General features: G+C 39.2%; 1 protein-coding gene across 1 annotated transcript in view; it reads right to left on the bottom strand.

Moving 5' to 3' along the window:
- The window catches only part of lamc3 (laminin, gamma 3), a 139378-nt gene extending 125250 nt beyond the window's left edge, over positions 1–14128 (bottom strand). The window contains exons 1-2 of the mRNA XM_085166147.1: positions 13508–14128; positions 6636–6940 (exon numbers count right to left, since the gene is read on the bottom strand). Coding sequence (XP_085022273.1) covers positions 6636–6940; positions 13508–13895 — 693 coding nt within the window. The 5' untranslated portion in view covers positions 13896–14128. The remainder of the gene's footprint in view (positions 1–6635; positions 6941–13507) is intronic.
- Positions 14129–15455: the final 1327 nt, after the last annotated feature.

Genomic DNA, 15455 nt, shown 5'->3' with positions numbered 1-15455 from the left:
AGAAACACCAGAATCAAAAGTTGCTTTTTACTGAGGCTGTTCCTCTGAGACAAGCTGTAACTGTGGACACACCTGTGAGTCAAACTTTGCAAGACAGACAGATACAAGAGTTTGTGTGTGAATGAAAACAAAACCAGTTCAATCAATAGACATTATATACTGTATACTCATAGGCCACCTGTTTCCCTGCACAACACAAATCTGATCAGCCAATCAGATGCTGGCAGCTCAGTATATTTAGCCATGCGGACATGATGTCAAGATGTCCTGCTGATCTTCAAACGAGCATGAAAATATGGAAGAAGTGTGATTTGAGTGACTTTGAACATGGCAGGGTTGTTTGCCCTTTAGTGCAAACTGAGCATCATTAAATGCCACATGCATGAGTATTGCTACTGTGTCCATCCTTTTATGAACACTAACTCTAGTGGTCATAAAAGAAAAAAGTGTCCGCAATAGCCTGTCTTTCTTACACACTTGTTATAACTCTTGGACTACCTGCTTCCCATTCGTCCTTTATATAATCCTTAGTCCCTTAATTACTTAATCCCACATAATCCTTTCATGGCGAGAAAGGCATTTCTTTCTGTGTTAATTCATGAAGCTGAAAAAGTGAACTGAAAAAGTAATGCTCTTTTCACAATACCTCTTGAAAGCAGCCTGTCCTTCCAGCCTAGAGTTTAGCCTGCTATTGTCCCAGCTGCCGTAGTCAGAGTTTTATAAGAGACAGATACAGAGGCCAAAATAGCAGCACAGCGGTGAATGGCTAGTGTGAAGGGATTAATCAGAAAAAGACAGTTTAATAATTTCTAAACTAGAAAACTGGGGTGCAGCTGTGTTTTCTAGCAAGCATTGACTTCTCTTATGCAAATAAATAAATATATATATAGAAATAAATGGTGGCTCCACCGCCATAAGAGGTGAAACAAAGTAATACACACCAGAGAGGAAAGAGAGAGCGAGAGATGCAACAATGAAGCGGGAGAATAATGGGAGTGTGGAGAGAAGATTCTTGTGCTTGTAGAAATATCCAGAGTGGTCTTTTTTTGACAGTGGGTTAAGAGGCTATTGCTAAGCCACAGACATATTTATTTTTTCATTCACTCTCCTTCCATTGTTGTCCTAGCAGGACAGATGGAGTGGAGTCTTTTGGAGTCCAATCCAGTTCTGTCGTCCTTTTCCTCTTTCATGCAGCTGTTTGTCATCTTACTGACAGTTGCCTGCCACACAATGTGCCGAACCTCTAACAACACTAAAGCTAATCCAATAGTGCATTTCATTTCTATTTTCACTGCAGCTAGATGCAAGGGAACCTTACATAGCAGAGATGTGGCGAGAATGTCCTTATCCTTCTCAGCGCGGCTTAGCTCGTGCTTGAGAGATGATGTGGCTTCAGTCGCTGCCTTCTACCCTCCGTCTTTTCCCAGTTTAAAATGTGATCACTCTTGAAGAAAGCAGCGTCTTTCTGCTCTGCAGGAGGTGGAACAAACATCACCCATTTAAAGAGTCTTAGTTGAGGACTGGATTTTTTTTCTTTTATGGAGACAGCGCACGGCAGAGGAAGCATGTGTGTGCTGTTGTGGAAAGAGGTGGGCACCATAATTGGATCTGAGGTGTGGTCAAACAGTTTTACAAATAGGCAGGTTTTAACAAAAAGTTTGTAACACCAACAAATGACTATGTGATTTCACAAAGATCTGCGTATTTTTCACTGAGGCCGTTTTGTTTTTTTTCTTTTAAAATCCAATTTGTATATATTCAAATATTCAAATCAAATGTTCCTGAAACGAGCAAGCGTGGGGGGATGAAAGCCTGCAGAAAACCATGAACTTCAACAGTGAGCTAGAAAGAAAAAAAGACCTGGATTTAGTCATGTTACGAATAAATCACCTTAAATGTCATTTGTAATGGTTGTATACTGTGAACAGAACATATTGGCAGGACGAGCAACACAAATCGCCCCCCACCATTCTCATGTTTAGTGTAGGTTAGGCAAGGTTAAATTGCATATCCCCCAGATATCCACACTAACTCTTCTTATTTAATGATGCGGAGGAGGACGGCTTACTATACAGAAGTGCTAGTTTGGCTCTGTCAGGTGTATTTTCACACTAAATTTTAGGAGGAAGGTCAGATATAAGAATGTGTTATTATTATTTTCTGGAAGACGTTGCACAGGACAGGAGGAGATCTGACTGCGGACTGATCTCGAGGAGCCGGACTTTTGTTGTAATGTTTTAAATGAGTAGAAGTTCCCCTTTTTCAAGGTCTTACAAAGTTTTTCTTCTGATATTGTGTCCTTTTTTAAAGCCCTTTTACACTGACCAGTGAATCATTCAAGTATTAAGTAAAAGGTCCTAACGCAAAGGATGAACCTGTTAATGATATGCGATACTGCAAATTTTTGTATTGATTGAATACCAAGTAAATTGAAGGCCAGTATTACCAATACAAATACTAATAGTTTTAACTTATAAAGTCAATTTATATAGCAGAGGGCAGTGTCATGATTTCTGAGATGAATCATCATCAATTTTCTGAATTCTAATCACATTTTATTGACCACTGAATCACTGTGATTTTTACTTTCCATAGGAATCAGTTAACACCATAAAACAAGCCTTTCAACTTTTTCTGTATTTGAAACTGGGTTTTTTTGGAGACGTGGAATGTAAATGTGTCTGTCGCTAAAGCACTTTGGACCAACTTCAGTAGTTTAAATGGGCTGTGTATGTAATAATGAAAGAGACCTCACAGTCAACACAAAAAGGTTATTATATTTAAACATTTTTCATAGCTCGTGTTTAATTTCCAATAAAATAATGTATGAATTGTACCACATTTCAGTGGGCAGAATATATTATCTGAATGTCTGAATATAGTCTAAAGATAATTGGTCTGCTAATGTAGCTATGACCAATAACATTTTAACATTAACTAATGCTGAAGCTCCAACATCAGTCATGATTGAAGCATTACTTTCACCAATATATAGGCTACCTGGTTATTCTCTCTGAAAGACTGTGACAGCAGGCTCTGGGTCCGTCTGAGGGATTTACTTCCTCCTCTCTTCAATTCTTTCAGTGCTTGTTCTCTTTCTAGTGGTCCTTTATGTCTTTTTATAAGTTGGTGGTGTTGAATTTCCTTCCAACACACATTGCAGTTTGCAGTTATTTAATGTACTGGTGTAAAGTGCTTCAACACGATGCTTGCATTCAAAGAAGAACTTTGAACATCCCTCAAGAAGCCTGGAGAACTATTCATTAAGACTACTGTGAAGAAAAGTGTGACTGTTTATCTTTTAGAATTGTTCCTTCTTAAGTCAGTAAAATAAAGAATTGCTTTTATTCTGTTAATCTTGTGAATCTTTGAGTAAAGAAGGGAAAGTACAGTTCCTTCTGATTAAAAGGGTTGTATGAGACTATCTAAATACTTCTAAATACTACTGATTTATGTTTCCTGCTTACTTGTAAGGCCAATAGAAATAGAAAATAATGGCCTCTGAATTATTGTGGGGCTAAGTAAAATTTTGATAAACTTGATTAAAAAATGCAATGTAATTTCCGTCTACATGTATGCAAATGAGTATTAAATGCAAATCCTAGTTGATATAATTAAAGGAAAAGGTTAATTTTTAGCATTGCTCAGTAGAATTTGTCCACTGGAACCAGTTGCAAATGCCAAATAGCCAATGTACAACTAGCCAATGTACTCTAGTATTGGGTACTGTGGATTTATTGGCCCACCTGGCACCACAGTTTCTTTCCATGGCAGAAGGATGTGGTTCTTGCCTTATGTGTGTCATGTGAGTATCTGCAACTCACAACTGTATTGATTTAAAAGTCGCAGAGGCCTGGAGCCTACCCTAGCTGCAATAGTTTAAGAGGTGGGGGACAGCCCGGACAGGCTGCCAGTCTGTAAAGAGCATTAGTTTGAAGCTGAAATTCTTAATGTGTATAATAACCCAAGTTAAGGAATGGACGGAGAAGGTGCCAGTGTTGTGAAAAACTATAAACTGGAAATGACAATCCACATATTCTCAGGTTGCTTTCGTGTTTTACACCTGTGTGTGCACGACAACAAGTGTACACAACCCATCTGTACACGGGGCCTCTCGTTCTCCGTCGCTGCATATTTGTGGAGGAAGGTGAACGAGCCCCACCCACAGTGAAAGTCAGGCGCATCGAAGCAGTGGGACAAGAAATTACAGCAGAATGACTTCCATCTTATAAAACTGAAGCTTTCTACACAGCAGGCACAACTCCTCTCTTGGTTAGTAGTTATTTTAGTGCATCTCGGGTCTGTCTTTTCATCCTCCATTTCTCTTTACTGTTCTTGAATGTTGCGATGGAGCATCTCCCAGCTGTTAACTGTTATCTTACCTGCACTTTTGATTAAAACCGCAAGTAAGAGGGATCACATTTAATAGAGGTCCATTCTCCTCATCATTGCTCCCAGTGGTCGTTGATAAATCAATATGCAGGACATTTTTACTGGTATAGCACCCAGCTCTGTCTACAAAGTTATGAATATAAATATACATTTGTCTTTACGTGTGCTTGCATTAAATTTAAAATGTAAAAATTGTATAACTTTCAGCTCACAGCTCACATTACTTTGCATGTATATATGATTTATGTCATTTCGAGTGACTTTATGGCTTTGAGTATTTAAGGTCCAGCTAAAAATAATAATAATAATAATAATAATAACAGTAATAATAACTCTCTCAGAATTACAGAAATAACTCACAAATTCAATGTTTTGTCATCCCAGGATGCCAGGACGTAAATTACTGCCTGTCAGAAAACACTGGCAACGGCAATATTAGACTCGGAGAGATAACGGTCCTCTTCTAAAAGGGGAACAAGGTCCACATTTGGTAGCTGGAGGGCTGTTGGTGAAATAAGTCACCAGTTAGTCAGCCAAGAGCCATTGATTTGTGTCCAGTTTGGGAGCATTGTGCTTTCCCTTTTACGTTTCACTTGCTTTTTGCTTTGGATTTCACTCACTGGTCTTATTAAGCACAAAACAAAAACAAAAAGAGAACTACTTGGTTACAATTAGGACAAGATTATGGTTTGTGGTGAAATGCTCCATTTAACAACATTATCCCTGCAAATTAAATAACGACACTAACCCAGTATGTTAAATTTGACGCCACAGGGTCTTTCATATTTGTAACATACACGTCACCAGTGCCAATATCCAGTGTGTATCAGTGTGTGTTTGTAAGTTGGCAGTGGCTTTAGAAAAAACAAAAAACAGCTGCATATGAGTCCCCGGAAATGTTTTGCTTGAAATTTCTTTGGTTAATTTATAGGATCCACTGCTTGCCCACTGCTTACTTTCTTTCCACTATTTTCAACCACACACACATATGTTTCTTTCATATGTTCATAAATAGTATTAGTAATGTATGAAGCATATGGTTCCTTCAGTCTTGTAGGATCTCTCTGTCCTAATTAGACAGCTTAATTTATTTTGACATGATTACTTTTGTCTATTTAGAACATACAGTAATTATCAAGGCTTTCTGGTGGTCGATACTTAATAATAAAGGAATTCACCCAATGTTTTCCAACTTGAGTTGCAATATAGGAAACATGTGAACAGATGCATGTATGAATGCATACTCATAGCACCATCAAAGCAAAAGGAGTGGCTGCATAAAGTACTTTATTTTCTCATTTTTAGATACGCTTTACTGTGCCCACCCCTCCCAGACTCGCCCACAAGAGACTTCCATTAATTCAGCACAACCCTCTCAAGGCTTCATCAATGTTAATCAGAGCTAAACATAACATTAGATTCACTTCAGCTGCTTTGAAAAAGGCTCAAAGGCATGCATATACATGCATGGCTACGGGATGTTTGTTTGTGTGAAAGTGTGTGCAGTCGAGAGGCTTTGATAAAATCAGTGCTTGAAGGGGGGGCAAGAACATTACATGCACTTATAAACTTTACATCAAGTTATGCAGTGCTGTTAACACTGTTATCACGCGAGCAGCCTGCTGCTACTGCTTATTCTCACATTTAGATATATTCATTTCCTCTAACAACATTAATATGAGCAGAAGCTAGCACCCATTGTGGATTATCATCAATGTAATGTATCAAATATTTCTTTTCATATTATATCTACATGAATATTTGCCATTCATGATAAATATGTATTTTTGAATGCATTTTGGATTTTTATTTGTTAAAAAGTTTTTTTTCTATCACTTTGCTACAGTCTATGATTATATTAAGTAAAGAAAACAGCTGGCAATGGGTCTGATGGAGTGGTAGATTCCAGTTTTTAAATTGTGATTCAAATTGTCATAAATACATACAGAGGAGAGGCATAAGTGAGTGTCTACAGCGTCCTTAAAAGCACTGAGGCTCTGTCATGGTTTGGGTCTACAGTTGAGCAACTGGTGTTGGATATCATGTCAAAACTGATTAAATTATTTACACAGAGAAGTATAGATATTGATCCAGCATGGGATGCTATCTGATTGGCAAAAGTGACATTTTAGCATAACAATCATCCGAAACACACTGCCAATGCAGTAACAGCATATCTGGAGAACACACAATGAAACACTATCAGTCATGAATACATGTCACCCAACAAAATGCATCCTCACCTGCAACACCAAGCTTTGGTCAAAGTTGTAGGCACTGGGCCGACCTTCCAGTGTGGAGAAAGCCACGTTTCCTCCAGTGAGGGGCGAGATATCGCTGAACTCGTCTGTACATAAAGCAGTCCTTTCATCATCCCCTGGGCGAATGTAACCTTTAGCGTCTCTCTCGTAGGTCTTTCGACAAGAAGCGCTGTAACACTGGTAAGGTAACCAGGGCCCATCGTTTTCTGTACGCTTGTAGATGGCAAAGCTCTCTGGTCGACTGGTGTAGAATTTCAGTCGTATGTAGGTTATCTCAAAGGATTTCCCTGTGGAAAACAAATAAAACATGAATCAAAAGGTCTAAATCAGTACTGACGATTTCAGATTTAATTTGTGAAAAAGAAAAAAGCAATCACTGCAACTAATAGCTCGAACACAATTGAGGAGATGCAATCAGATTTTTCGTTTGACTTGCTGTTGAGGATTTAACAAATCTGCCCGTCTCGTGCTGTATTTGTTGCATTGTAAATGAAGAAATACAAAGTGTTGGTTCAAAATACATCAACTAGATCAGCGGTCCCCAACCTTTTTTGCTCCACGGACCGGTTTAATGTCAGACAATATTTTCACGGACAGGCCTTTAAGGTGTTGCAGATAAATACAACAAAATAAAATGATTCAAGCAAGACAAAAACTGGTATATTGTAAAAATAATAATAAACATGAATTCACTGTCTAATTGTGTAACTTTATTAGCAGCGTCCTCCCGAAACGCCCTTTAATGCTCTCTGGTTGCTATGGTAACGCATAAATATTTCTTTCAAAATAAGACACACAACTACAACACGGGAAAAGACCAAGGGAAACTGAGTTAACGATAAAAACCCCGAAAGCCATAAATTTTACACCCAAGCCTCAACTCTCACACCTCCGTACCAAACAACTCACAGACTGGTACCGGTCCATGGCCCGGGGGCTGCGTACCGCTGACCTAGATACATTTGTGATGGTATGAGAGGAAGAGGTTATAAAAGGATGCCACTAACATTTGCCCACCGGTTTGCATGCCAGAGTCAGGAGGGGATATTTTTCTTTACAGCACTTCCTGTTTAGACAACTGCAGTAGGGAGGTCAGTGATTAATGCTATAGCTCTGTCCTAATATAGAAAGCTGACATCTTCTTCCTGAATCAATGCTTCTTTTTGATTGAGGGGTGTTATTACCCCCACTGTTTACTCACTGTTGACAGTTCAAACAATAACCTTGGAGCCATATCGTGGGGGATTAACTGAGTAGACACAAAATGAAGTCATATTGAGACCAGAATGAGAAGAAGCATGTAGAAACTCTCTTAACAGTCTTCTTCAGTGCACTCTGGGGTATTTTTTCTACATCATTAGATACTAAGTCTCAATCGCTCTGCACATTCGTGGAGGGGTGCTGTCCTCTGGTACAGCCGTAATGACATCTGTTGCTATTTTTCTGCCAAGTCAGAGCTAGGCATCTTTGTCTCTTGTCTCTGCAGAAATCTCTAATGGTATCATTCCTTTGGGATCTCTAAGATCATTTAGCTTTCATTTACTCACTGCGTGAGGTGAGCTCAGTCCTGCTGGGACTCAGGCAAGAGACATAAAAGATGCACAATATGAAGCAATTGTTGGATATCCCCTGTGATGAAATGTAGACTAATTGCAAATGATATTTGTATGTTTTTATGCTTAATGTTTAATGATTCATGATCCATATTCACTCAGGAGTGCATTAAAATATTCATTAGTTTATGTGAGCACAGCAAAGGGATTTTTTAGTTGTTGAACTTAATTTAGCAAAGTAACATATAACAAAAGAATACCTGTCCACTGTGTACAATGCTGAAATGCATCCAAAATTAGTAGCATTCTTACACTTCAGAGATGTCAAATGATCCTTTTTGTGAATAATGTGCACTTTTATTTTACTCTCATGAAAAACTCTAAAAGTTATACAATATTAAGTGGTCAAAGAAGTGTATTAAAAATCATACTCCCTGAAAGTAGTGTTGTAGATATGTACTACTTGTAACTTAATACCAAGAGGGACGCTATTGAACACTGAAAACATCAACTAGATCAGCAGTCCCCAACCTTTTGTGCGCCACGGACCGGTTTAATGTCAGACAATATTTTCACGGACAGGCCTTTAAGGTGTCGCAGCTAAATACAACAAAATAAAATGATTCAACCGAAAACTAAGCTTGCACAGCCGGTAAAACAGCTTTGTCTGACTTTACAGAGCAGATCTAGTATCATGTGCATTAAAGATCCAGCCCAAGCTTTCAATGTTTTCTCCAGATACACAAACGCACCGTGGATATTTTGACAATGTTTACTGAGAATAAGCGTCGTATGCTGGAGAAGTTCAATGTCTGACTTGTTCTGACTCATCCATGTCAACTTGACACAGCTACTCTCATCTGCCCAGGCTAAACCCAACACAAGCACTGTAGACTGTTTACATTCTGTTTACTCTCCGAGCGGAGATTTTTGAAATCAACAATCAAACGTGGGAGTGGATTTGTCCTCTGATCACGCTATATCTCAGAGTTTGAGACCAATTCTTACTCTGTGACAGGATTACGTGTCCTATGTGAGCCGATGCTCAGGCTGTGAAGGCGTCACGCCGAATGAGGCAGACTTTTATCGTTGTTTTACATCAGAAACAGGATGTTGCTTTTCTTTCACTGCGCTGAATGAGAACCAGCTGCAGACATCAGTGGGTGCTGTTAGAATGTGTGTGTGTGTGTGTTTGTGTGGCTCATCCAGTCTTTGTGGGAAAAAACCTGACCCCAATTCCTTACCAGCAAACTGCCTGGCATTTTTTTCTTTTCCACCCCTTCTTCCTCATTATGTTTTGTTTACTCCCCTTGAAGCAGCCCGACTCCCCCTTTCCTCTTAACTCTTCCACAGACCCGGTCTGACCTGGCTGCAGTGTGTGTCCCTGCGTCCTACTGCTGTGTTTATCATCGCCGCATTTGCCTGCGTTCCCTTCAGAGAGCGCTTGTTTTGTTTGGAGAGGCAGAGGGAAACAGTGATGTCTAAAGAACCCCCTGCCAACAACCCAGATGGATCACACAGTTTTCATGTGAACCAAAAGTATGCCACGCATGCAAAATTTAGGGATGTTCAGTTACATAAAAGTGTGTGATGTGAAAACTTAGTCATCATTCACTTAGGAATACAGTGTCAGGATGGAAGCATCAAAGCCGCCGGGTATAGGAAAACAAAGTTGGCAGATAGGGCAGTGGGAGCAAAGGTCAGTTCAGTCTCAGGGAGACAGACTGGTAGGTGCTGGAATAGTTAGAAGAATAACAAACTCTCCAATAACAAAGAAAATACCTTTGCAGCAGCAGGAGCACTGCCACCTTTTTCCAGGAAAAGAACTAGCCAGAAAATATAAACAACAAAGCCTCAAAGCACAGTCAGACATCTGCTTGCTATTGGAAATCAATACTCTCCATTTGATTGAGGTACTTCCTGTTTTCAGAGCACGTGATGTAACCGCTCATCTGTGCGCTGACATTTTCAACTTCTCTCATCATTTTTGTCCTTGTCTCTTTTTTCTTTGAAACACAACTTTCTGACAGGGAGCACTCATCTTCCCTCTACTGCATAGGTAGGGGAAGATTGGGGGATAAAAAAAATCCATGCATTCCTCTTTTTACAAGTGAACCAAAGCCCTCACTCCCAGGCAGGCTAGGGCAGGCAAGTGGACACTGGCAGGCACTTCTCCAATAAACTTGTAACCCCAAACTGAGAATGTAGTCAAGCTATCTCCATTATAAAATATTTGATCTGCTGCTCGACCTCTGTATTTATTCTATTTGTTTATTGATAATATAAATAGCCTTCCAGTAGCTGTACATTAAAGCAATACATTATAAAATAGTAGGGCACAAACCAGAAGGCGAAGGCTTATGGCATGTTTTAATAAGGTATTGTGTCAGAGTGAACAAACTCTGTTATGTAAACATATTTCTGGGAATACGTCTCTCAAGGTTATTGAGAAGAATATTTAGAATATTTAAATCAAACATGAAAACTGATTTATTAACATTTGCAACAATCAAATTACATGTTTAACACAAAACAGAGCATGTCTACGAGAGGCCAAACGGAGTGAAACTTAAGAAAACACCAGCAATAAGAAAAACGCTGCAAAAGCACACGAAACACAATGGAAATAGGAAAAAACACAAGGGAAGTGTTTCTGGGGAGACAATAACCCGACGGACCAGTTGCAGGAACCCCAAACATGGTAGGCATGATTTATCATGATTCATATAATACTGATGACGTATTTTTAGGCTAAAAGTTAGGCTAACACGCTTTCATCTTGTCTTTCCTCACAAAACCGATAGAACCTCCAGTTCTTTTAAGTGTCTCCCAGTGCAATTCTTAGCATATTTTGGTTCCTGCAACTGGTCCGTCAGGTTATTGTCTTCCCAGAAACACTTCCCTTGTGCTTTTGGAAATCTTTTTTTTCCTATTTCCTTTTTGTTTTTTTCTATTTCCATTGTCGTTTTTCCTACTTCTGTTGTGTTTTGTGTGCTTTTGCAGCGTTTTTCTTATTGCTAGTGTTTTCTTAAGTTGCAGTCCGTGTGGCCTCTCAGGGCCACCGTACATGCAGTGTTGCCAACTTAGCGACTTTGTCGCTATATTTAGTGAGTTTTCAGACCCCCGTAGCGACTTTTTTTCTAAAAAGCGACTAGCAACAAATCTGGCAACTTTTTCTGGTGTTATTGGAGACTTATTTATCTTTTGCATTGTTATTAATAAACAGAGAAATTCAAATCTACAAACCCAATGTTGGACATAACAGAAAAAAAGCAAAAAGCACTTGCTTGTCATTTTGTTGGAACAAAAGAGGCATTTGAATAAATTCCACCATTTGCTTCTTTGAATGAAGTTTGTTTTATATTAATAAAACCCAGAGGAGATTTCTAGCAATGCCATTCTACTGAAATTGGCAACAATGTAATTAGAGTGTTTTTGTGAGATAGTTCCCATTTAATTTGAGTGAACTGAGTGGAACTGCAAAAATAATCATCTACACCTGCTTTTAACTCCAAAATGGCATAGAAAAAATCAATAAAGACGTGAAAAAAAAATCAATTGTATTTGTTTCCTACTTTTAGCATCTAAAAAGTATCAACTTTTCCTAAAGTTGACTTTGTGAAGTATGAGTTTCAGTTGCTAGGTATAGCTTAACTGGAATACGGACAGATCTCATTTTAGTATTCGGGACCATTGTCATTTTCAGGACTATTGTTAGCTGTGTAGGCTGATTTGTTGTGGGTGTGCTGTCTTGTTAACAACCTGCCTATGGCATAATATAGGAAGAAGACACTGCTGACTTCTCTTCATTTGGGAAAAAACAATTTTGTGCATTTGGACTGTTTCTGTATTTTTTGCAGGCAGAATAAAGCCAAAAGAGGGGAGATCAGGAAATTTCTCTGTTCAGACTTTGAATCAAATGTGCTTAATATAATGCTCTGCATAAAAAGTAATTAAAATTAGATCAGTGTTAAAATCAACATTATAAGAAATAAGCTAAATATTTTTCCTGGGTATGTCAAATACATATACGAACCATCTTGGTGATAAGAGACCTTTAATTGCAGAAAGGCACACAAGCACAGCTCAAAAAAATAAATGGAACGGGGAAAATAATTGCATAAAAAGATTTGTATTAATGCGTTTTAACAGTAATCGCCACATTTTAATTCAGTTATAGTGACAAATGTGCTGTGCTGCTTATTTCAGCAGTTTTGCACAGCATGGTAATGGGATAATGATGTTAATGGCTGGAGTGAGAAATGTCAAATGTGTTCACAGTGCACAAAATGCATGTCAGAGGCATTTTTTCAGGGGGAAAGAGGACACAAAGAAGGCAATTTAAAACAAAAACCGAACAAAAAAAATATGATTTAACTTGTGTGTCTGATTTGCTGAAAAAGTCCCAGGTAATGCAAATTAATTTACTTTCCTGACAAATATCTATTGCCTTCCAAATATGATTCATGTAAATGCCTCGCTAACTTCCCGTGTCCCTCTTCTTCTTCTTATTATTATTATAAGCTACTTATTGCCTACAGTTTCTCTAAAAAACACACGATGGCTTCAGTTTCATTCATAGTCAGTTCTATATTTGCTGCAAAACTGTGAATTTAACCTGTAGCAGAAGATTAATGCTAATTTGTAATGACACCATGTGAAAGTGTGGATGTCAAGTTAAAAAAAAAGGTTAGATAACATGGGTTCATACTCCATGACAGCATGTGGGCTAAATTAACGATACTGTGAGCCTGAAGACGATTACTTGGTGCCTGTTTATGCATGTCAGATGCAACTGTAGGTTATCTTCATGTAAAATCCCACCAAATTCTCAGACACGCTCTTGTGAAAGTGTCCTCACTGAAATACCAGAAGTCTAAGCTATGTCTGGGCCAAAGTGTTAACCTCAGAGTCAAGGCGGCCTAACAAAAATCATGTGTTCTGCAGCACATCTGTGTTGGATTAAAGATTTCTCCATCAAAGGCCTCACAATACACAGAATAATGCATGAAGATATGGGTGTCCAGAAACCTAAAAAGCTGATGGTATCAAATTTCAGTGTGCAAAAAAAAAATCCCTAACATGTACTGTATTTCTGTGAGATTCACACCAGACTGGAGTCTATCTGCAGTCTGTAGAGGCTCAGATCATCAAAACAACAAATGCGGTGCCGTATTATATACATATTTATACACAACATTAGTATAACAGAGACTATAAGTGAACTCTAGACATAGCTATTAGACCAAAGTAACGTAAAGACAGATACTTAAATTAAGTGTTCAGGATGTGTGCTCTTACCGAGGTGAAGGGTGAGGTTCACGGAGTTGGGATATTGGATACGAAAGTACATGGACTGACTTTGCCACCACGTGGGCTCCTCATTCCGGTGGAAGTCTGTCAGGAGGCTGGTATTGTGGCTCAGGTGTGGATCTGAGGCATCACAGATGTGGCATGAACGAGTTGACCCTGTCTGCATGCAGTAGTCCTCAGGTGGAGAACCACACACATTGGAAGCCACCACCGTGCGACTGAAGGCAATATTCTCAAACTTGGGCATACAGCTGCTTGGCACACCCTCCTCATCATAGCAGGAGTCCATAGCAGCCCAAACAAAAAGGTGTAAGTGCAGATGAAGGGAGAGCAGAAGGGCAAAGACAAAAGGTCTCACAGTAAATGATGTATCCATGTCTACAGCAGTTACATTTACACTCCACAATCAAACATCCACACTATGTTTTGACAAAGTGATCCATACACATGAAGACCCTGATCTGAGAAAACAATCCAAGAATAGGAAATAGGTCCAGCTCAAAAGTTTCTTTGTCTGTTCTTTGTGGTGTGCCTCTGTTAGATCTCCCACATATGTTCTCCCTCTGTGGAGTGGAAGTTTATGCAGGAACTTCTCACATCGGGAGCAGCGTGAGGCAGAGGAGGGACAGGGGTGGGGGCTTGAGGATCAAACGGTTCATATAACTTCTCCACCTGCTGGTCAATAGACACATTACACCATGACCAGCTTTAGATTTTGAGTGGATATGAGTGAAAAAATATCATCTGAAAGGAAGACACATTCAACATCCATTTAAATATTGCAGCACCGAGGTTTTTCCACCACCGAGTAAAAAATGTACCTGGCAGTTGGCCCCACAGCGGGGCGTTGTGATAAATGCTGACTGTAGTGATTCACAGTGGAAGACTGAAGGTGCTGAAACTGTCTGGAAAATTTCAGCCGGCATGGGTCATCTTCATAAAGGGATGTTGCTCAGGGGAGTTCTGCGACCTAAAGGGGCAATTTATTTTAAAAAAATGGAGGAGTGAAAGAGCTACATTGCTTTTTCTGCAGGATCCTCTCGAGACCCAGCCATTATGAAGAGTGAAAAGTGGTTTGCGTATCTTTGTAATTCACGCTGACTGCTCAGGCTCCTATAAAACATTCATCAGCGTTTGATGTCACTCAACCAGCAACCTCGAGGCCGATTGCTGATAACTCAACAACTCTGTTGTCTTGTCCAAATACAATCACATGAACCACAAGAGCTAAAATACAAAACTTTAGTCATCACACCAGTGGGTGACGTCACCCACTCTTGCATACAGCAAAGCCTTGTATTAACAGTCTACATCCTATGAAGTTGCCTAGATAGCTATAAGATGATAATGCATGATATCTTTGCTCTTAACACTAACTTGAATCATCAATGTTCAATTTTCCGAAGGGATTGCAATTGAGGTACAACATAAGTACCCAGCAAAGAAATGTTTGTTTTAGTTATTATTATTATTATTATTATTATTAGAAACCTACAGAGAAGGACGTGGTAGATTTTCATCACTTTCTTTGCTGTTACTAATTGGATCATTTGCTGAGGTTTGTACATACTTGACCTATGGGAAGATCTGTGAGAACCTGTAAAAAGGGTGTAGAATAGCCAAGGCCAGAGATGACCCACACAGACACTTGAGAGGCATATTCATCTCCAAGATCGCAATGTGCAGATTTCAAGCAGGTGTTGTTGGTGAGTCAGACATAAACATGTGACTAGTGTGTTTCCACTGTATGGCTGATATTGCTCTCAAACCTCTACAGACACCTATGTGTAAACTGTGATTCCAGTCAGTGGTTGTACTCAAACTATCTAACCAACAGTTTTGCTCCGTTACTCAGTTTTGTCTAACCTAGATTTCTATATGTATGCAGTTTTCGTTTATGTACAGAATAGAATAGATACATCGGACAAAGACCAGT

The sequence above is a fragment of the Neolamprologus multifasciatus genome, chromosome 7 (genome assembly GCF_963576455.1).
Source record: "Neolamprologus multifasciatus chromosome 7, fNeoMul1.2, whole genome shotgun sequence".
NCBI lineage: Eukaryota > Metazoa > Chordata > Actinopteri > Cichliformes > Cichlidae > Neolamprologus > Neolamprologus multifasciatus.
This window is presented reverse-complemented; position numbering and strand designations above follow the sequence as displayed.